The sequence below is a fragment of the Gekko japonicus genome, unplaced genomic scaffold (genome assembly GCF_001447785.1).
Source record: "Gekko japonicus isolate JY-2015 unplaced genomic scaffold, Gekko_japonicus_V1.1 scaffold8, whole genome shotgun sequence".
In the NCBI taxonomy this organism is placed as follows: Eukaryota; Metazoa; Chordata; class Lepidosauria; order Squamata; family Gekkonidae; genus Gekko; species Gekko japonicus.
In genome coordinates, this window is record NW_015167057.1 from 3809121 (window position 1) to 3832567 (window position 23447).

Genomic DNA, 23447 nt, shown 5'->3' on the forward strand with positions numbered 1-23447 from the left:
TAATAAAATATTAATAAAACAAAACAAAAAAACTCTTCTTGAGCACTGAGCATGCTGTGCTAATGTCACGTCCACATTTTTTGCTTTGCCATGATATCAGTTTGAGTGGTGAGCCAGGTTTCATCCACAACTCTTTGATGTATATTTATGTTGGAATGTTGATTGTAAAATTTATTATCATTCTTGCTTGGTCTTTAATATTTAGTAGTATTGTTAATAAAGTTTCTATTAGAGCACTTTAGGGCTACATAGCGTTTATACTCCCTCCCTTCCACTGATTTGGCTGTGTTCCCAGTTTTTCCTATGATGTCAGCACAAGATCATGCCCACCTCTTGCCCTGTTCCCAAAGCGCCTACCTCCTAGGATGCCAAGCAGTACCCCGATATTAGGGTTGCCAGGTCTGGGTTGGGAAATACCTGGAGATTTTGGGGGTGGAGGCTGAGGAAGGCAGGGTTTGGGGAGCAGAGGGACCTCAAGAGGGTATAATGCCATAGAATCCACCCCCCAAAGCAGCCATTTTCTCCAGGGGAGCTGATTTTGATCCCCTGGAGATCCATTGTAATAGCAGGAGATCTCCAGGTTCCATCTGGAAGCTAATGGAAGGGAGAGATCCATGGAAATGGATGGCTATAAACAGAACAAAAGTTACCCTGACCAATTTACTAGTATACTTTCCAATACTATATCAATCTTCCTTGCTTAATTTAATCATGCTTAATACAGTCATAATCACATAAACATAATTATGCTTTCCAATACTGATCTACGATATTTATATGATTATGACTGTATTGAGCATGATTAAATTAAGCAAGGAAGACTGATGTAGTATTGGAAAGTATTTTAGTAAATTGATCCACCTGGAGGTTGGGAACCCTGCTTGGCATTCTGATAGGTGACCTTGGGCCGGTCACCCACTCTCTCTGTCTGTCTCACCTGATAGTGGTGATTGTGAGGGCAACATGAATGAGGGAAGAACCGTGTTGAGCCCCCACCCTGGAATAAAAGTGCAAGGGAACCTTTACCTTTACTTTATAAACAAAAGATTTGTCATCAGGGCCTGGTTCGGCAACAAATCATGGCAGAGATGGAGCCCCTCCACCTTCTGTTCCAAACGTTCTTTAAAGTGCTTCTAGTCCTCAAAAAGGTTTCGGGACGTGGGCTGTATACACCGAGGAGTCCATTGAGACCCTCCAACCCTTATTGCGTGACTCCCTATTCTCCCTCATCCCAAGGCTGCAGGGTCTTTCTTTCAAATTGCAGCCACTTCTGGTTATGAGCCCGTCCAGCCACCCTTAGCATAGTAGAACATCCACGGTAAAAAAAAAGGGGGGGGTCATCTCTATTTTCCTATTGGTTCTGTGTCAAGTAATTTTTCTCTCTTGTGGCCAACCACAGTCTTTGAAAATAAAACCCACCCCCTTTATTAAACCCTGTGTGTGTGTGTGCGCGCGTCTCTGTGTTTGTTTGTTTCTTCTCCCACCCAGGCCCTTGTCCATCAAGTCACCGTAGGCGTGACGCTACTCTTAATACATGAATGGTCAGATTTCAGGTCAATCTTCATATTCACCCACACTATTGGACTCTGGGATTATGTCCGTCATTGTCAAAGCCGCTCTTTTTTCTAATTGGATAAGGCGGACTCTCCCGCTAAAGAGCGACGATTGGTAAGAGAAAACGTCCATCAAGTCGAAGGCGGATGCCAAAGTCAAGAATGTGACCTCTGATTGGACAAACCGTATCCAAGCCGCGCAGAGATTGGTGCTTGGACAGGGTACGGGGCGGGTCTTACAGGGCGGTGCCCGGGCTGCTGAGGAGGAAGATGGCGCCGTGAGGGGGACTCAGCCGCTGCCGCCTCCGCTTCCCAGCCGGTGAGTAGACCGGGCAGGGCGGGCTTGGGGGTGCGGCGAAGTGGGTGGAGAAACTAGGAGATGGGACCGGGGCGGAAAGGGAAGGAAGAGGAGAGGGCTGTGAGGCGGGACGGGGGGGCTCAAGAGAGGGGGGGCTGAGTGAGCGCAAGCGGGGCCGAAGCAACTGGGACCGGAAGGGGGCGGGGCTAAGAGATGAACCCGCCTCCTCCGGGGACCCATAAGAATAAGCAGGCATGGGTGCATTGGGGGGGTAGCCACTGCTTGATGCTCGTTCGATGCTTCCAGGGTTCAGAGGGCATGTGGAGGAGGGAGTGTCCCATGAGAGAGGAACGGGGGGGGGGGGGGGTTGTTCTCATGTGTGAAAATCAGGGAGCAAAAGGGAGAAGATCCACCATTCTAATTTTCATGTTGGAAAAAAGAGCCAGTGTGGTTGCAATCGTTAGAGGGTTCGATTAGGAAATCCGGGTGCGAATCTCCCTCTCTTCCCATGGAAGCTCTCTGTCTTGCCTTGAGCCAATCCCACTCTCTCAGCCTAATATACTCCACAGGATTGTTGTTGCGAGGACAAAATAGAAGGGGGGGGGTAATGTTCAGCTGCTTTGGATCCCCCATTGGGAAGAATGGTGGTGGACAATGATCTCAAGTTAGTAAGATTCATGCCTGCTCTGTTAGTTCAGTAGGGGAGTTGTTAGAGGAATTTCTTTTTCTTCATCCGTGATGGGGAGTGTCTATGTGCAGTTGATACAGCAGGCTGTAAAGAGGATTTAAGGACACTGGTCAGGGAAGGAGGTGGATTCTTTATTTATCACGGTGGAACTGGTAGTAGGCGGATGGCCTTGGCTTCTGTATCCCATTTGTTGCGTCTCCAGAGTGACAGATTGTCCGCTGTGTGTGAAAGAGGATGCTGGACTAGTTGGACTACTGTGCAGATACAGCAGGACTCATCCTTTATTCTTATAATGTGGAGCTTTGCGGTGGGCATGGTACAGTCAGGGGAGTGTACCTATATAGGCTGCTTCAGTGTAAAGAGAAGATATGCACACTGGAGACTACTGGAAACTGAAGGAGGGGTGCAAGAATGTTGTTAACTAAACCTGTATAAGTATTCTGAATTCTCTGTTCTGATGACTGTGTTGTATTACTGAAAGGGGTCAGTTGACTGTATCGTAAAGAATATGTGGGTACATGGACATACATGTATCTAATTATGAGAAAACATGAAGGTTCATACTGAGTCATAACAGTGGTCTACCAAGGTGAGTGTTGTCTACTCTATGGTTGCCAACTACCTGGAGAAAAAAGTCCCATCTCTTTAATAAAAACTTAGTGGGATGTTGTTTACTTCTATGCCAAGAAAAGCTTCAGTGGCTCATAGTGTAGATGTTACTCCTGCTATCCCCCACCCCACCCCATGAGCTGTGCAACTGGGACCCATCTTCTTTGTTCGCTTCATCATATGTAAAAGGTAATAACCATAACTAGGTGCCTCATGATCCTGCATTCAAACAAGCAACAGACCTTGGATGTAACCTTGGGGTGGAGGAGGAGTGCTAGATCAGGGTCTCATCAACTGCCCCAGATTTCACCACATGCCATGGTGTATATTTGGAGCAAGAACAATCAAACAGACCTTCACTGCAGTCAAGGAACTTGGCCTAAATTCTCTCAAAGGACGGCTGCCCCTTGTTATCTGAGAGTTCTCTGCTTTTCTCCTGCAAAGAATGTAGCCCCTTTAAGTGAATGTCAGTTTGGTAGATGTAGACACTGGCTTAGGTCTAGAACGAATCAAGCCTGAACTCTCCCTAGAAGCTAAAATGACTAAACTGAGGCTATCACACTTTGGTAACGTTATGAGAAGACACGAGTCATGAAAGAAGACAATAATGCAAGGAAAAGTTGAAGGCAGCAGGAAAAGAGGAAGACCCAGCCTGAGATGGGTTGACTCAATAAAGGAAGCCATGCCCCGGGTTGGAGGTCATTGATGCATACGGTTTCCGCAAGTCAGAAAGGACTTGGCAGCACATAACATACACACACATAATGGAATGGGAAACTGCAGCAAGAAAGAACTCCCACCCCCATAGGTAGGTGCCTCAGATCATCTTTCCGTGGGGGCACATTTGTTAGGAGCTAAAAATTAGCTGTGTTTGTTTTAGATGTTTTGGAAGCCTCTTAACCAGCATTAGTCCAATCTGTGCATCGGAAGTGGACTCGCCAGCATTCTTTCAGCGTGCTTATTCCATTTTTTTCCTGTCTGAAATAGGCGGGGGGTGGGGGTGGAGGCCAGTTCCTGCAGGACTTAAAAGGGAAGCTTTTTGCATCTGCTGACCCATGTTTATTTCCGTAGCCCAGGCAGAACAAAGAATAAAAAGAGGGCTGTTGCCATGGTCTTGCATGCTCAAATGCTATTAGGAAGAGCTGTGTGTCCTATTTCAATCCATCGCAACTGTTTTCTGTGTTGGTCTGAAGTTCCTTTGATGGTTTCCAGTCCATGGCTGAAAGTTTTTTTGCCAGAGGCAAGGGGCAGGCATGCTAACCCTGGTCATGTATTCTTAAAGAACAATGGTTCACTTATTTAATTTCATTTATTGGATTTATCCACTCTCCCTGGCAACCAGGCTCAGACCGGGTAACATCATTTATATAATCATTCAGCCATCTAAAATATTATAATTCTAATGCAGAATTATAATACATAATTACAGTAAAGACAGTAAAATACATCATGAATAAAATACATAATGAGTATAACCAATTATACAACTAAAAGATGGCATAAAATCTCAGGGGGGAATATTGCATGATATGACTGTCTGATATGAAGGGGAGAAAAAAGGGAGGCCACTCTGAGATGGAACCTGTCAAGATGGAGCCTGTCGCTGCCCTCAGCCATAAGCCTTGTGGAATAACTCTGTTTTACAGGCCCTACGGAACTGTAACAAGCCCTGCAGGGCCCTGATCTCACCTGGAAGAGTGTTCCACCAGGTTGGACCCAGAGCCGAAAAAGCCCTGGCTCTGGTTGAGGACAGCCGGATGTTCTTTGTGCCAAGGATCACCAGAAGATTTTGATCAGTAGAGCGTAACCCTCTTTGGGGGATGTACCAGGGAAGGCAGTCCCAAAGATATGCTGGTCCCAGACCATTTAGGACTTTAAAGGTCAAATCCCAAACCTTGAATCTGATCCGGTCTTCAATCTGGAACCAGTGCAGCTGGTAGAGCCCCAGCTGAATATGCGCACTAAAGCATGTTCGTTTAGCACCACAACTGAAATGGAATTACTTTACCTCCAGCTACGAAGTTGGCATTATAATGCCTTCGGTTAACTTGGCTGCTGGCAATGTTGTTGAGGGGTTTTTTTATTCTCTCCCACCTTCTTCCCGCTGCAACCAAGACCTGATTGCTTCCAGACACTTCCAGTGCTATCCAAAGCGGAGCTGACACCCTTCTAAGTCAATTGATGTCAATGGGCTTGGATGGGCGTAACTCTGCATAGAATGGCAGTGTTAGCACAGTGCAAACAAAATACTATTTCGTCTGTCAACAGGATACAAACCATGCACTATCCTTACTCCAAACAAATGTTGTCCTTGCATGGTGTGACTCCAACATTACCACCATAGGTTATGCAGTGAAAAAAAATATGTTAGACGACTATGCATGTCGGCTCTGAATTAATTTTTGTTGTGCTTTTTGAGACATTTCTTTTCAACCTTTTCCCCCTACAAGATTTCCATTCCTGACCATTGTGGTTGTTCCATGTTGGTTGGTGTTCATGTGAATGCTTCCACTCCCAGGGTGTTTTTCATACCATCGAAGTGATGCCCAATCCCCCCTCCCCCTTTGGGACTGGGCATTTATGCTAAACAAGCTATGAGCAGAGCTATACAAGCTGGTCTTTACACAAGATCCAAACTGATGTAGGAGCAATTGTGGTGAAAGCAGCAGTTGTACCAGGCTGGGTACTTGTAAAGGAGCTAGTAATTGTTAACTAGACCTACCGAACAGGGAGGGTTGGCCCTTCCCAAGCACAGCTCAAGAACATAGTTTTCTATGCCCTACCAGTCACACCTAAAGCTTGGGTTCAAATTGAGAAATCCTATTTTGATTCCAGCTTTCCTTCATTGAAGCCATTTGGAGTCATCAAATCAGTCAATCCTAAAATAAATCAACCCTGACTGTTCCCTAGAAGGCCAGATACTGAAGCTGAAGCTCAAATACTTTGGACACCAAATGAGAAGGCAGCACTCACTGGAGAAGATCTTGATGCTGGGAAAGATTGAAGGTTAAAGAAGAAGGGGGCGGCAAAGGATGACATGTTTAGACAGTGTTATCAATGCAATGAACATGAAATTAAGCAAACTCCAGAGCACGACGGGAGGGCCTGGCATGATGTGGTTCATGGGGTCGCGAAGAGTCGGACTCGACTTTGCAACTGAACAACAACAACAACCCTAAATATTAAACTACAAAATTATAAACTTGACGCTCGATGGTACCTAACTCTGCAGCAATTGTTCCATTCTAAAATTACTTCTGATCCACAGTGCTGTAAAGGATGTGGTTTGCAGGGTATCATTAAACACTGCTGGTGGGATTGCCCCTATATCTCTGCATTTTGGACGACTATTTTAAAGGCTATGGGGAAAAATTATGCCAAACATTTCCCTGTACCCCAGAATCAGTTCTTCTCAATTACTGGCCTACCCTCAGTTTATCAAAATATAAATCAGAGTTAGTATCTCTTTTTTTTATATATTTAGTGGCAAAATCTCTTATTGCATAAAATTGGAAATCTAAAAAAATTCCTACTTTACAGCAATGGTTTTTAGCGGTTATGGATAAATTGAAAATGCAGATAACTTGCAGAACTCCCATCTGAACGAAACATATTCCTGGAAAAATGGTTTCCTTCCTTTGATTATGTAACATTACACCCTAATAGTCTCTGTTCTTTACCTAAGAAATATTTTATTGATTGTATAATATCAAATTTAGTATAGTACTTAAAGTTGCAAAAGTGTACAATTTCTTGTTATATTTGTACGTTGAACTATTTATGATTGTTGGTGTTGTATTTATTTTTTAATGTTGATTGTTGAATAAAAAAGGGAGCTGTTATTGGGCCCAGGGGGGCTGTGAGTTTCTGAGGGAGATCTGCTCAGCTATGATGCTTGCTGGGGTGATTCCTAGAAAGAGTTCAGTGACTAACCTGTCACTCATACATTTACCCAGCATGCATTTGGCCCTGAGAGAATTTATTACCTTTTTCCACTTGCTTTGAGCAAATCTCTAACAGCCCAGCCTATGACAGATAGATAGAATTATTGTCTCTTTAGTGTATGTATACATTTTTATCCTGCCCTGTTTCTGGGGAGTTCAGAGTAGAGATGTAAAATTTCCGGAAATTCTGAAGCTCGGGAAAAACCCTGTTTTTTTCGAGGGGAAATGGAAATTTTTGGAAAAATTGAAAAAAAATGCTACATTAGCACTTCTATATTCTTGTCCAGATTGAAAGTCATTCTGTTACTTTGGGAACATAAAATATGACTATGGACATTTTTACTTGACATGAAATTATCACAACTAGCATATTAAAAAAATATAGTGCATCCAAACAATTATTACAAACAGAATACCCACCCACATGCAAAAACAAAACTGAAACCTTTTTCTTTTCTTGTGACAATAACACCTCCTAAATGTTCTTGCATTGGAGAGTTCAGTTTGTAACCTAGGTCTTGCTTGTCCTCAGTGCACAGAAATTAGATCAATCTGATACCATACATATTTTTTAGAAATGATTTGGAAAATATTTGAACCCGTAGTCTTAACATTCTTTATTCATCATGTTAAAATAAAGTGTTCCATTATCAATTTATTTCTTTTCTTTTTTTCAATTTTCCAGTTTTTTTGGAGAAAAAACAAAAAAGGCTTCAGGGGGAAAACAGGTTTTTTCCGAATTTTTCCATTTTTTTCCCGGGCCTTCACATCTCTAGTTCAGAGTGATGTACATGTTTCTCCATTCCTCCATTTTACCCTCATAGCAGCCCTGTAAGGTGAGTTAGGCTAAATCACGGCCCGTGGTCAACCCAGTGAGTTTCTAGATGGAGTTTTGAACCCTGGTCTCCACAGCCCTAGTCTGCAACTCTAACCTCTATATCGCACTAAGAGAAGAATTATGAAGCTCCTTAGTACAGGCCTGTAGCTGAGCTGCAGCAACTGTTCATTGCCTACAGCCAAGCATGGGGGTGATGAGCTTCACCTGTCTCGCCAAGCATGTCCTTGTCCCACCAGTGCCTAGCTGGATGCACCATTGGGGTCACTGCATAGAGGTCTCTCCCCTGCCTCTCCCAGTCTCAGAACTTGGCTGAGGAGGATCTCAGCACCAAGCCAGATCTTTGGGGGCTCAGGTATTTCCTTCCTTTTCCATCTGCCAAAGGCAGGTAAGCCTTTGAAGTTAGGAAAGGTGGAAAACAGCGCAATGAAGGGAGAGCTTGTAAGTTGCACTAGCTAAGAGAGCAAGCCCTGGAGGTCCCTTATTCAAATGATGCTCCAAACATGAGCTCACTTGGTACCCCCAGGCCAGCCATTCTCTCTCAGCCTTTGCCCCCCCCCCCAAGTCTGTAATATGTGGATAAAGCTGTTTATATTCAGTAGGGAGGGGGATCAGCTAAGTTAAATAAAGTTTGCAAATATTTGCAAGATTTGTCCAATGTATTCAGCTTTAATTGTCAATAGAGGTGGGCTGGGTAGAGGTTATGAAATAGGTGCCATGGAGGAGGGACAAAGTCCCGTTGAAGGCCGTAAAGTCCTTTTCTTTTTGTTGCTACTGGAAATCTGGAGGGGCTCTGCCATCTGCATTTTCACCAATCACTTCCCCTCTCCAAATTTGTCACTGGAACAGTAAAGTCTGGCAACTTGCTTTCAAAGTGCGGAGCTCTATGAATAAATCTTTCTTTGGCTCTGGGGAATATTTGTAGCCAAACACCTTGCAATGTATATTTTTACCTCATACCAGACCAGCGGTAAGAATCGCTCATCTTTCCCCCCTTTCTTCCATGCCACAAACCACTATGGCATTTGTATTTGTTTAGTTTTATTGTAGGGCTCATGGCTCATAGTGATCCCCCTCGCACTTAAATTAGTGAATGGCAACCTGATGAGTTTTTAACCATGTAATCATTTGGGTAACAGGGCCACGGTGGCTCAGAGGTTAAGCTGCAGGCCAGATAGTCTGTAGTTTGGCAGTTCGAGACCCTAGTGGTGCATGACGAAGTGAGCTCCCGTCTCTGGCCCCAGCTCCTGCCAACCTAGCAGTTCGAAAGCAAGAAATTGCAAGTAGATAAATAGGTACCACTTCAGTGGGAAGGTAACAGTGTTCTGTGTGCTTTGGCATTTAGTCATGCTTGGCCACATGGCCACAGAAACGTCTTCAGACAGCACTGGCTCTTCAGCTTGGAAACAGAGATGAGTGCCGTCCCCTAGAGTTGGATTCAGCTAGCTTTTGAGCAAGGGAAACCTTTACCTTTACTAATCATTTGGATAATTGATTCAATTAGGGAAACATTGCAAAAGGGCAGAGCTTGTTTGTGTTTATGTATCTCATTGTTCCTCCTCCACCCTGAGTGTTAACACTTTCCAAAATAAGATCATGCCATGAAAAGAATAAACCAATCAAATCCTCCTAAGTAAGTTTGGGGTGGGAGTATATTGATAATAGTATCACCAAGTTGTCATTTCCAGGACAAGGAAAAACCTTTTCTAGCCTGGGCTGTTTTTGTATTTTGCACATAACTCCTACTTCAGGCACCTGAACTTTCACTTGTAGGCACTGTGTTTTTTCCATCTCATTGCTGTCTTAATTAGGGCAGAACTCGACAGATTGCTCTGTGAGCCAGCCCAAAAGCGTAGGAGTCAGACTAATTTTTCAGCCTTTGGGGTACTGTATTTTGATGACCACATTTTGTCATTGTTGCCACCACAAAACCTAATCCGAACCGCTTCACAGTTTCTTGTAATTTTATTAAAGCCATGATGAAAGCATGGCATAACGCAAATAAATATGGGAGTAACTGGTTGTCATAATCATATCAGAAACTTAACCCCCTAACTTAACTTCCCCCTAATTTCTAATAATTCCATTGTTGCTATAAAAGTTCTGTTTAATTGAATATTGGAGCCAGTATAGAAAGCACGAGGTTAAGAAAGGGATTCATCCACTACCATTAAATGGTATAAAGTTATTTATTTATGTTATTTATAATCCGTCGTTCTCAGAGGGACTCAAGATGGATTACATAGTGAATTAGCCAGGCCCGTAGCCACAGGGGGCATTTGGGGGCAATGCCCTCCACAGATGAGCAGTGGGGAGAAAGATTCAAAGGAATATTTTTAAAAATGTAAGGTGCACATGGGGTTTCCAAAATGACCCTGGGCAGTCAGGGGAGCTTCAGTCTCATTTTCTCTTTTTTTCCTGGGCCGAAAAGCAAATCAGTTTTTAAAATGGAAAAAAATAAAATTGCAAAATGCAAAAGAGAGAGAGAGTCAGAGATTTGCTCCCTCCCTGGCTTACACAGAAAAGCAACCTGGAATCGAGTCTCTCCAATCGAAAGGACTAGAGGTTGCAGCGGAGCCAGAGCTGCTGCTTCTGCTGCTGCAAGAGGAGCAGCAGGTGCAGCCAGGGGGGCCTTCGGTTTTCCCCGCATCCCACCAGCCAACATTTTCTGGCTACGCCCCTGTAGTCAGTACAGTTGACAAAATGGGACTTTCAGTAACCAGTGCATTAGGATTGTACAAGCCTGGAATCACTAGGACGAACTGAAGCTTAAGTATTAACATGATGCATTAAGCAGTACAGAAATTACATAAATAGGATCGTACTTACAATAAGCTATATGCAGCAGCAGGGTTCCCTCTAAGCTGTGCACGTGAGCGGCTGCTTATTAACATAGGAAGCCCTGCTCAGTAGCCATCTGGAGCCACGCAGGGTCCTGCATTGTCCATTTTAAGATTACAGCAGTTATATTCTGTTCAGGATGTGAACTGCTCCGTTCAGTAGGGAAAAAGCATTAAAGGGAACACAACAGTACAGACCACAGTCCCTAATATCTATCCAAATAAACTTATAAATCCATTTAGTACAGTGCAACCTGTGCAGAAAAGCCCTCTTATTAAGTGAACATATCTAAGTGACAAGGTGACAACAATGACAAGAACGCCATGCACACTTATTTTTGTCATACAGTAAAAACATTCTGATAGCTTTATAGTTTCACTCTGAATTGCAAAGAGACACTACAATAAAATCGTTGCTGAAAATACTTAGGTGCCACAATGAAACTCCCGGGTTCTGTGGTGACCTTGCTTCTGGGATTTATCAGACCCTGAACTAGGTTCAGCTTTATCTTCGGTACGCGCTGCAATCCTAAAAAGAGTTAGGTTCTTCTAAGTTCATGGAGTCAGAAGGGTGTAACTTTGTTTAGGATTGTGCTGTTAGCACCAGCCCCTTTTTATTCTCTTGGGCTATGTCAGGGGTGGCCGAACTGTGGCTCGGGAGCCACATGCGGCTCTTTCACATATATTGTGCGGCTCCCGGCAGGGCGGCTGGGGAAGCAAAGGGGAGGCATGCCTCCCCAATCGGTCTTCCTTTCCGCACCCAGTGTTCCCCTCCCTGGGTAGGCTTGAGGTGAGGGGGGAGCAGAGAAAGAAAACAACTTTAACTTTAAATGCATTTCAACCACCACCACCCCCGCCATCCGGCTTGGGAGAAGGCATTTGTCTCTTTAAATCCCTTTGCCAAGCCAGCCAGCGGGGGATGGGTGGGTAGGGCTTGGAGGATGCATTTAAAGTTAAATCTGTTTTTACTGCTTTTGTTTTTGGCAATCTAATGTTAATAAAAAGCAAATCTGCATATTTTTCAATAAAAACCTGTGTAATATTTGTTCATGTCTTGTGGCTCTCAGACATCTGAAGTTTATTCTATGTGGCTCTTACGTTAAGCAAGTTTGGCTGCCCCTGGGCCTTGTTCATCTCAAGGACAGTGGTTGGTTGGGCATAAGGATGGGTTGATGCAAACATCAGAAAACCATTCCAGTAAATGAAACTTGTCTATTTCTTGCAGATTCAGAAAACAGTATGGCTGCGACTGCTGCTGTCAGCCCCAGTGAATATTTGCAGCCTGCTGCTTCGACGGCTCAGGTAGGTCTTCGAAATGAGTGCGATTTCAGTGTATCACTGTGGAAAGCAGTCTGTGACTGCCTGGTGTGTGGAAAACTTGTTTTTCTTCAATACACAGCTTGGTCTTGGGGGTCTGTTTGGTGTGTGTGCCCAGTCTTCTGATCAGTGAGCCCTGTGATTCTTGAAATTCCCCAGTTCAAGAGTTATCAGGACTGGAGAAATATCTCAGATTTTTAGGTGATAGTGCTGAACTTTCAAGAGCTAGCTAGCATTAGATTATTAGGCCCTGATGAAGCATAGTGCTGGGAAACAACAACAACAAAAAGATTGTACATTCTTTGATGCTGCGGTTGGTTTCCTAGGCTTCCAGGTTATCTTTCAGTAGTGGCTATTGTGGCAGGTACTGTAATGCTGTTCTGTAAGTCCATTGCATCCATATTGGAAATATTGCGTGTGGCTCTGGTTTTCCTATCTCAAAAAGGATGTGTACAGGAAAGTCCCTTTGAAGCCCCTTTATTTCATAATGGGTTTCAAATAGAAGAAATGTCTGCAAGGTTTTTTTAGGCCAGGTTTTAGCTCACTTTGTTAAAAGTCTTAGTGGTGGTATAAAGAAAGCTTTTGTTTTTAAAGCATAATCCCTACCTCACTTGGTTCAAAGTGTAAAAATAAAGGGGAACAGAAAATTTCACAGCAAGGCATCTGCTCTGTATGCAGAGGGTCTCAGCTTGAGTCTCACACCTGAGACCCCGAAGAGCTGCTTCTTGTTAGAGTAGACATTATTGACATTGGTAGACCAGTGGTCTGACTTAGTACAAGGGAATTTAGGGAAGGAGGATGTGGCTCCGTGGTATTTGCTTTGCATGCAGAAGGTCCTAGGTTCAATCCCCAGCATTTCCAGCTAAAAGGGTCATGTAGTAGGTGATGTGAAAAACTTTCACCTGAGACCCCGGAGAGCTGTGTCCAGTCAGAGTAGACAATAATGACCTTGATAGACCAAGAGCCTAACTCAGTAGAATGCATCTTCACATGATATATATAGGTACCATCCCTCATGTCTCTGAAACCAGAGTTCTCTTTCCCAGAAATTCCACCTGCTTGGAAAAGAACAGACTGTGCATCTGAGAATGTGAACTGAACCAGCACGGGGCTGAAAGCCAATGACAGGAAAGGTGGTTCTTCCTCCCCACCCCCCAGTCCTAGAAAGTCCAGGACTTAAGTGCTGGAATGCTGGCTGAATCAATCACCGATTAGACGATGTTCAGCATCCAAGAGTCCCTGCTCTTGGCTTCCTTCCTTAGTTTACCAAATAAGATTAAGAAACCCTTTCAGAATTATATCTATTCTTTTGTCCTCTGTTAACAATTTGAGGGTGGTCAGTAGGAATTTGCAGGTGAAAGATAGCAGTCATTTGTGAACTTTGGGGTGGGGAATCATAACAGGTTGAGGCACTCAACTTGCGATCAATTTTTTATTTCATGAAAATGGGTGTCGTAATCAATTGGTTGAGATGCTATAGACCATAATGCTAAACGTGATTTGATCCATTGTGTGTCTTTCTGGTGCCTCCAGCTGTTTATTAGGGATGGATCTATCAGTTTTTCTGTATTTGTTTTCCTTTTGTAATAAGGAAAAAACAACCAGAGTCCCTTTCCCACCACTTAAAACACCATGTAGGACCTATATGTGTGTACTAAGGGCCTAGATTTTTCAGTGTTCAATCCTGTTGGCTTGGAAGAGGGCTCAGAATTTTGTCTTCTGAGATATGAAGTGTGCCTTCACATCATTCTGATGTATTGTTCAGTTGATCATAATTCTCTTATCATCTCCTATTTCTCCCTTTTGTTTTTTTGTGTGTGTTTCAATCACCCTGCTTTTGGGTAGTTCTTCCATTGCAATTTCATCAACGTACATTTGTTTGCTGCATTTTATTTCAAAGATATTGCATCTGCATTGTGGAACCCAGTTTGTGAGATTTGGAATTTCTTTTGAGCAGCCACCTTCACTATTTAAAATTTTCCTTTTCTTGACAACCATAAATTGCTCAAATTGTGATTAACCTTTTTTGCGGTTTTATTTTTGTTTCCTGGGCTTTGAAAATGTCTAGAAAAATAATTGGCATTGCTTGCCCGTGTTGTGAACAGAAAAAAAAATTACAACCCAACCTTAGTAATTTCCACAAAACCACTCCACGTCACTTCTGTGCTTTAGAAAGTATATGCGTTTGATCAGTCTCAGTAAGCCATTCATTTCCGTGGAGTCAAAACAGCCACAGCAAATTAAGCAGTGCTTTTATTTAGACCAAATTTAAGATGCTAGATATAAGCTTTCAGGTCACACAGAACTCTTCGTTAGGACAAGGAAAATCTTTTCTCTTGCCAGGGTGTAATAGCCAGATCTGCTTTCAGAACAACAAAAGCTTTTAGTCTATATTTCTTGTGACTGTATTTGCACAAACAAGAATTAACCACATTTATTTAAACTCGGGTACACTTTTTTACTGTTCACACTAACCCCTGCTTCAAATAGTATGTAGATAGCTTGAAATAGTAATCTGTTTAGTAGCTGCCACATATGGTAAGCTGTTGGTAGGCTGTGGCTGATTGTGCAGATCCACCCTTGCTATGTAGTTTTAACCCTGGGAGGTTTGCAGTAGCACAGAGGAAGTGTCACAGTGCCAAACAATCCATATCGCACATATTGCTTCCATTTGCATAAAGCTGATCTGAGAGAGGTATGCAAGTGTGGAAAGCATGGGAATATGGACCAGAGTTTGATGAATCCCAGGCACCAGGTTGCCATGGTGCATAGAAATTTCATTGTGGTACCTTTTGTGTGTGTGGTAACAATAATTAGAAAAGCTGGTCGTACATAACTCTGAAGGCTGAAATACACGTCTGGCTCCTAAAATTTTGGGCTGGCTTCTAGAGCCAAAGAAATTTATCAAGGCCCAATTTAGATATTCTTTTTAAAGTGGAATAATAGCCCCTTGGTTTGAGGATGTGATGCTGCATGCCTCTTGACCACAGTCCCATCTCTGAGTTGTTTAAGCTTACATGCTTACATTGTTGGGCTTCCTTCATTTCTAGCTATGCTGACCCTGAAACCATCTATTTATCGTCTGCTTACCTCTAATTCCTTTACCTTCCCCCAATCTTCTTTTCCTCCATGCAGGATTCTCAGCCATCTCCACTAGCCCTGCTTGCTGCCACATGTAGCAAAATCGGCCCTCCAGCTGTGGAAGCAGCTGTTGCCTCTCCTGCCCCACCTCAGCCGGCCCCTCGGAAACTCGTCCCCATCAAGCCCGCTCCCCTCCCACTGAGTTCCAGCAAGAACAGCATTGGGATCTTGTCATCAAAAGGGAACCTCTTCCAGATCCAGGGCTCCCAGTTGGGGACATCCTATCCTGGCGGGCAGCTTGTGTTTACTATCCAGAATCCAACTGTGATCAACAAAGGGGCTCGCTCACCTGCCAACATCCAGTATCAGGCAGTTCCACAGATCCAGACAACATCGGGGCAGACCATCCAAGTCCAGCAGAACTTGGCCAACCAAATACAGATTATTCCCAGTACCATCACGTCTTCCCCTTCTTCCTCCTCCTCCTCTTCCTCCTCCGCTCATAGGCCTGTGCCAATCAAGCCAGCACCAGCTCACAAGACCCCACCAGCATCTGTCCACAACGCAAGCAACGTCGTCAAGTTAACTGGCACCAGCGGTAACGTCACGCTTACTCTTCCCGTGAGTAACCTGGTGAGCGCCGGGGACGCTGGAGCCCAGGCTCAGATCATCCCAGAGAGCCCCTCAAAGCCGAACAAGAAAGCCCGGAAGAAAGCAATGTCTCCGGCTCAGACAACTGCCATGGCTGTGGCGGAGCAAGTGGAGACGGTCTTGATCGAGACCACGGCCGATAACATCATTCAGGCGGGGAACAACCTGCTGATCGTGCAGAGTCCCGGCTCTGGCCAGCCAGCGGTGGTCCAGCAAGTCCAAGTGGTCCAGCCCAAGCAAGAGCAGCAGGTAGTTCAGATCCCCCAGCAAGCTCTGCGGGTGGTCCAGGCGGCTTCGGCCACGCTGCCTACGGTCCCCCAGAAGTCACCACAGAACTTCCAGATCCAGACCACTGAGCCGACTCCCACTCAGGTACGTGGGGCTTCAGTTGCAGGTGGGGGCATTTCTGCGATTCTGGGCCGGAGTGAGATTGAAGGAAATCTCATGGTCTTCTATATGTTAACACATCAAGTGGATTAGTTTTAGTTATTTACTTGTATGTTCCTGAGTCTCCTTTGTATTAAGAAAAATATTTGTGGTGACTTGAAGACTAGCCTACCCGGATCCGGCGACTGCAGTCTGTCCGTGAAGTCCGGGTCCGCAGTGGTATCTGCCATGCTGGGGGGCAGGAATACATCTGGGTACACCTCACAGAAGGTCAGATTCAGCTCCCAGGTCACCTCCTTACTACAACCTCTTTTCCATATGGCTTTTGTCCATGTATGTCCCATAATCCCCATCATAACCTTTTTGGTGGTCAAAGGAGGACACTCCCCCCTCCTTTTTGTGAAAAAGTGGGTTGAATCTAACTCATGGATTCCCATGTTCTGCAAATTTTTGATAAATCCGCCTCTTTCTCCTTCTGCACAGCTTTCTGCTACTTCTGCATTTCTTGGGGTCAGTATCCATTTTGACATGCAGCCTCCTGGTATTACTATTGCTTTCTTCCCAAAAATTTCTAATCCGTCTCCTCCCTAACAGTGCAATCCAAAGTGCTAAGCGCATTGACTTTGATAGAGTTAGAAGGGTTTAACTCTGCTTCAGCTTGCACTGTTAAGGTCCTAATTATATTAAGACTTTATTATAAAATAATCCTATTTCTGTGATCAAGGGAAGAGAAAGTTGGGATTTTCACAAGGGAGTGGACACAGAAATCCACTCGGATATCTGGAAACCCCACCTTGTGGGCTCTCACTTCCAAATCATCCTGTATCCTGCCACCTCACTCAGTGAAGTCTGAAGCCTTCCCCGCAGCCTGAGGGGCCTCCCTCCAACCTCCGTTGCTCTTCCTCTGAAGTAGGAGCAAATTAAATGGGAGGGTTGTTTCTTCAGCGGGAGAAAATTCTTCCATCATGAGGCAGGACACATGGCCTTATTTCTAGGCCACCATTCCGTATCCAAGGTGGGTCTGCTCGTGATTATTAATGAAAGAAAGAAAAGCAATAGTTAAATTGTCCGCTCCCTCCCCCCCACATTTTTCACTGCAACCAGGAAGCCTAGAAAAATGGGGGAGAGGATCTTCTGTCTTCTACTGTGTAACGTCCCTGCTGTTTTCAGTTGCAACCAGATTCTGTGTCTTTACATGGGGAAAGTATTCTCTTCCTCCCATATTTACTAACCTGTCAGTGAAGATGTGGTTCACAAGCCCTGCTGTCACTGCCGTCACTGCCGTGCCTTCAGAGGTGAAGCAGGAGACAGCCAGAGCAGGGCTTTCTTAGCAGCAGAGATGTAAAATTTCTGGAAATTTTGAAGCTCGGGGGGGGGAAACGGAAATTTTCGGAAAAATTGAAAAAAATGCTACATTAGCACTTCTTTTTTCTTTTCCAGATTGAAAGTCATTCTGTTACTTTAGGAACATAAAATATGACTATGGACATTTTTACTTGGCATGAAATTATCACAACTAGCATATTAAAAATATAGTGTATCCAAACAATTATTACAAACAGAATACCCACCCACATGCAAAAACAAAACTGAAACTTTTTTTCTTTTCTTGTGATAATAGCACCTCCTAAAGGAAGAAATGCATTTTGTTCTTGCATTGGAGAGTTCAGTTTGTAACCTAGGACTTGCTTGTCCTCAGTGCACAGAAATTAGATCAATCTGATGCCATGCATATTTTTTAGAAATGATTTGGGAAATATTTGTACACCTTGTCCTAAAATATTTCATTCATTATGTTAAAATAAAGTGTTCCATAATCAATTTTTTTTTCTTTTCTTTTTTCAATTTTTTGGGAAAAAAACTGTTTTTTCCCCGAATTTCTCCAGGTTTTTTCCAGGCCTTCACATCTCTACTCAGCAGTGACACCGCCTTTATGGAATGTCCTTCTTGAAGCTCACCTGGCATATTGGCATTGCTCTCTTTTAGGTGCCAGGCCAAAACCTTTCTGCCCACCTAGGCTTTTCATTCAGGGGTTGATTTTATTGAAAAACATAATTTTAGTCTGAACACTTAACCTGTCAGTACTCTGCTTTTTATGCTGGGGCTAGCTTTTTAATCTTAGATTCTAATCAATAACCGTAATGTTAGCCAGTTTGGTGTAGTGGTTAAGTGTGCGGACTCTAATCTGGGAGAACCGGGTTTGATTCCCCACTCCTCCACTTGCACCTGCTGATGTGACCTTGGGTCAGTCACAAGCTCTGGCACAGCTGTCCTTGAAAAAGGGCAGTTTCTGTCAAGAGCTCTCTCAGCCCCACCCACCTCACAGGGTGTCTGTTGTGGGGAGGGGAAGGGAAAGGAGTTTGTATTTTTCCTTTCCCCCCCCCCCCCCCCGGTATACTTTTTATTTTTAAAGACAAAACATACATAAGACAAAACTAACATAAAAGAGGGGAAATTATTCTTACAGTTCTTTGTTTAACAAATTCATGCTTAATGTATCGTACGTTTATATATTTCACCTTGTATCATTATGTATATCTCTTGCAAATATATCAAACTTGTACTTTGTACATTTTAATTGTCTGTATGGTTTATTTATTATAATCTTTAAACCACTTATAAATTCTTGACCCTGTATTATCAAATATAGATTCTGGTTGTCCTTTCAAAGTTAAAGCTAGTTTGTCCATCTCCATCATTTCCAAAATTTTACTTAACATTTCTTCTCTCAAGGGTGTTTCCGTTCTCCAGTATTTAGCATAAAATATTCTAGTAGTTGTAGTCACATATAGTATAAGGTAAGAGTCGTTTTTTTACAGTTTTCAGGTAAGATACTCAACAAAAATATTTCTGGAACAAAGGATACTGAACATTAAAGATCTTTTTAAAAAATTTCATGAATCCAAGCCCAATATTTTTTTGCTTTATGACATAACCACCACATGTGGTAAAAAGATCCAACGTTATTTTGACACTTCCAACATACATTTGCACGATTTCCTTTTCTATGCTGTCCTTTCAGGTCTATTTCAAGACTCCCTCTGGCGAGCTGCAGTCCGTGCTGCTCCAAGAAGCCCCGGCTGTCACAGTGGCCCCTTCCCCCACTGCCTCCTCTGCCATTTCCTGCAGCAGCCCCGTCCCCCGCGTCTCCCAGGCAGGAGGAAGTACCAAAAAGACGGGGGCTCGCAAGGAGCGCGCCCTGCCAAAGATCGCCCCTGCCGGAGGCATCATCAGTCTCAACGCGGCTCAGCTCGCCGCCGCTGCTCAGGCCATGCAGACCATCAGCATCAATGGGGTGCAAGTTCAGGGCGTCCCCGTCACCATCACCAACACCGGAGGTGAGCGCACGATGTCAGACGTGTGATAAGGGTGGCCTCATGAGGATGGGAGATGTGATGCAGCTAACCAAGGGGCCTTTAGGCTGCCTGAAATTTGGAAGCCAGCAGGGAAGATAAAAGACAAAAGGCATGGGGCTTGGGTGTGTGGGAGAGCGTGCAGAGAAAGGGGCAGCACAAAACACTGATTGCATGCCATACAATGTTAGCGAATGTTAAGAAGGTGTTGCTTGGAAACAGGGAATGTTACAGGAAGGCAGCAGTCCCAAACATCCTGGGCTATCCAGGTCAGGGCTCCATGGCACAGAGTATTGTTAAGCCACTCACCTGCTTGACCAGGATGAGCAGCAGCAGTCGTCCTCCAGATGAATGGGGGTGTGGCCATATTGCTTTCCAGCCAATGCATTGCTTTTTCCCTTTAACGCTGGGAGAGGTATGCATCATAGCACTGCCACATGCTTCCTGGAATATGGAATGGAGGCATCGCCTTTCCACCCTGGCTGGGTGTGCGGCCTTCATGGCCTTTTGAGACTGTCAGAGTCAGCATGTGCAACCATGACAGTGTTGTGGCATTCTGCCTGCATTTAAGGCTGTTTTCTGTTCCCTTTTGAGAGGTGTAAGTGGTCCTGGAGCACTGTTGCACTGTGAGATGGAGATGTTGTAGGAGAAGGTGGGGCGTTAGACGAAACCATGTTGCCCCCTAGGCATATTTGAACAGACACTGAGGCCGGGCTTCATTGTCCCTCTTCCTCCAGGCCAGCAACAGCTGACAGTGCAAAACGTTTCCGGCAACAACCTGACCATAAGCGGCCTGAGCCCCACCCAGATCCAGCTACAGATGGAGCAGGCACTTTCGGGGGACCTGCAGCCCGGGGAGAAGAGACGGCGGATGGCATGCACCTGCCCTAACTGCAAGGATGGGGAAAAAAGGTGAGGCCTAAGACCTGCGGACCTCCAGAGAGAGAAGAGAAACCATCACCTTGCTTCCTGTATCATCTGCTGCTCAGAGACTTGCATCAGTCAGGGTGGTAGATGCAATATGGTGATGACACTCAAGACCCTTTTGCAGAAGTGGTAATGCTCCATGGGGTTGGACAATCAGGACAACCAAAGTAGGAACAGTGGTGTAAAACTAGATGACTGCTGGACAAGGCAGTATGTCTCCCCCCCCCCCCTGCAGTCCCAAAGTTGTCTTTGAAACTGAGTCACTGCAACAAATACATAGGAAGCTGTCTTATACCGAATCAGGTCATTGGTCCATCAAAGTCAGTGTTGTCTACTTAGACTGACAGCAGCTCTTCGAGGTCTCTGGTAGAGATCTTTTGTATCGCCTACGACTTCATCCTTTAAACTGGAGATGCCAATGATTTGAACCTGAAACCTTGTGCATCCCAAGCAGATGCCCTACTGTTGAGTCACAGCCTCTGCCCACTACAGCAGAAGATTCCAGGTCATTGTTAGAATAGCCGGTGGGTTCTTTAAGGCACAAGGCAGCATTCCTTGATCTATTGCCATCTACATTCCATAGGTCTCTGCTGCATAGTGTCACAAAGTGGAGCAGCAGTACTTGTGGTACATTGTTGGGAATGGGGTGCAAGAGAAACCATGGGGTGTCTTCAGTTACAGAAATATGACTCTGTGTTGTTTATGCCAGTCCCTGTGTCTTGATGTTGATAGTGAGTGATCTTGAGAGGTCATCACACTACCCTGTTACAGTCAAGGGCTCTGAGGTCTTTGTCACACTTATCATTGCTTTTCCCTCCCCTCCCCTTTTCCTGCAGGTTGGGGGATCAGGGGAAGAAGAGGCACATTTGCCATGTGCCCGAATGCGGGAAGACCTTCCGCAAGACCTCTCTGCTGCGGGCCCACGTGCGCCTGCACACAGGGGAGCGCCCTTTCATCTGCAACTGGGTCTTCTGCGGGAAACGGTTCACACGCAGCGATGAACTGCAGCGGCATGCCCGGACACACACAGGTCAGTTGTGCCATCTTCTTGCTCTTCACTGCCACACCCCTTCGCGTCAGCACTGCTCGGATGATAAATGTGTAGGGAATGCTCTGTAAAAACCCTAGTGGCCCAAAGTACATCGTTACGTATTTATATATGAATGTATCTCAATCATCCTTACAATGACAGTGTACAGCAGCCTGCTGTTGCTATTGCTGTGGCTTAGGTGAAGAGCAGTGACTTGAGAAACCGTGGCCCGGTCCCCACTGAGGTGGTACACTTCTGCCTGGCCTGCTCCACTTTAGAATGCAGGTGGCAGCTTGTGTGATGGAGCACTGCTATGTACAAGGAATTCCCTTTAGGTAGAGTACTAGCACAGTAGGGAGAAGGCTCTGGCCTAGCTTCTTCTTCACATGTGTAATTTCTGTGTGCCTGGAATTGGAAGAGCAGGTTGTAAAAAATGGTGTTATGGTGAGGGTTTTTTAATAGGAAATGTTTACAAAATTTTGTTTCTCCTCACAGTGTAATATAAAAGCTACTGCAAAAACAAAAACAAAAAAGTTAAATGAACTAAGAGAAGGAAAAAAACCCAACACAGGACCTAACAGGGCTTTATCCAATAAACTGGCATCTGCAATTGTATCCATTTTGAATTATTTCTTCAATTTGAAAACAATCAGCTAATTGGGTCTCAATGCATTGAAATAAATCATAAAATTTTAAAAGTTCCAAAATGCAGTTTAGACATATAAAATAATGCAAAACCAGAACAGTTATTAGAGACACAGTTATATACACATTTCAGCAATAAAATACTAATTTCTCATCTTTGAAAACAAGGGACCAACGCGCTCAGAATTATAGTGTTAGATTGTTCTAAACCCGGGAAATTTTGCTAAGGTTTAATCAAACCAGAGTTCATATTCTAAGTTCCAGTGGAAGAGATCTTCTAAATAAGACTATAAAAATGGGTATTATGGTTATGTGCCTTCCATCTGCAGACTGAAGTGTCCACAATAAACAATCACACATCAAAGGATCAAAGGCAAAGCAAAGTTATGTAAAAAGTATGCTGAATATAGCAAAAGCTAATATATAAAGAAAAACAAATATTACATAGCACATAGATTGCAGTCAAGTATTAAGCAATTAAGTATTAAGCGGGAATTAAGATTGCTGGGGAAAAGATCAACAGATATGCAGACGATACCACTCTAATGACAGAAAGTGAAGAGGACCTAAAGAGCCTCTTGCTCAGCGTAAAAGAGGAGAGCGCAAAAGTGAGCTTGAAGCTCAACATCAAAAAAACTAAGATCATGGCATCCGGCCCCATCACTCCTTGGCAAATAGAAGGGGAAGTCGTCGAAGTAGTGACAGACTTCACGTTCCTGGGATCCCAGATCACCGCAGACTGTGACAGCAGCCATGAAATTAAAAGACGCCTGCTCCTTGGGAGGAAAACAATGGCGAACCTAAACAGCATGATAAAAAGTAGAGACATCACCCTGCCAACAAAAGTCCGCATGGTCAAAGCAATGGTATTCCCAGTAGTCATGTATGTCTGCGAGAGTTGGACTATAAGGAAGGCCGAGCACCGAAGAATAGATTCTTTTGAACTATGGTGCTGGAGAAGACTCTTGAGAGTCCCTTGGACTGCAAGAAGATCAAATCAGTCAATCCTAAAAGAAATCAACCCTGACTGTTCCCTGGAAGGCCAGATAATGAAACTGAAGCTCAAATACTTTGGCCACCAAATGAGAAGGGAGCACTCACTGGAGAAGACCCTGATGCTGGGAAAGATTGAAGGTCAAAGAACAATTACAGATAAGTCAGATGTATAATCAATTAATGATAAAAATAGCACATAAGTTGAAACAAGGCAATTGTAGATGAGTCAAATGTAGGTCAGATCAGAGGTCATTTCGGGGGGGATCGCAGTTCCCCCGGGTGAGGTACGGGGG

General features: G+C 44.2%; 1 protein-coding gene across 1 annotated transcript in view; it reads left to right on the plus strand.

The window, feature by feature from the left end:
• Nucleotides 1–1800: 1800 nt before the first annotated feature.
• The window catches only part of SP2 (Sp2 transcription factor), a 25186-nt gene continuing 3539 nt past the window's right edge, over nt 1801–23447 (plus strand). Inside the window, exons 1-6 of the mRNA XM_015412438.1 lie at nt 1801–1872; nt 11993–12069; nt 15220–16188; nt 19226–19541; nt 20294–20468; nt 21320–21513. Coding sequence (XP_015267924.1) covers nt 12007–12069; nt 15220–16188; nt 19226–19541; nt 20294–20468; nt 21320–21513 — 1717 coding nt within the window. The 5' untranslated portion in view covers nt 1801–1872; nt 11993–12006. The remainder of the gene's footprint in view (nt 1873–11992; nt 12070–15219; nt 16189–19225; nt 19542–20293; nt 20469–21319; nt 21514–23447) is intronic.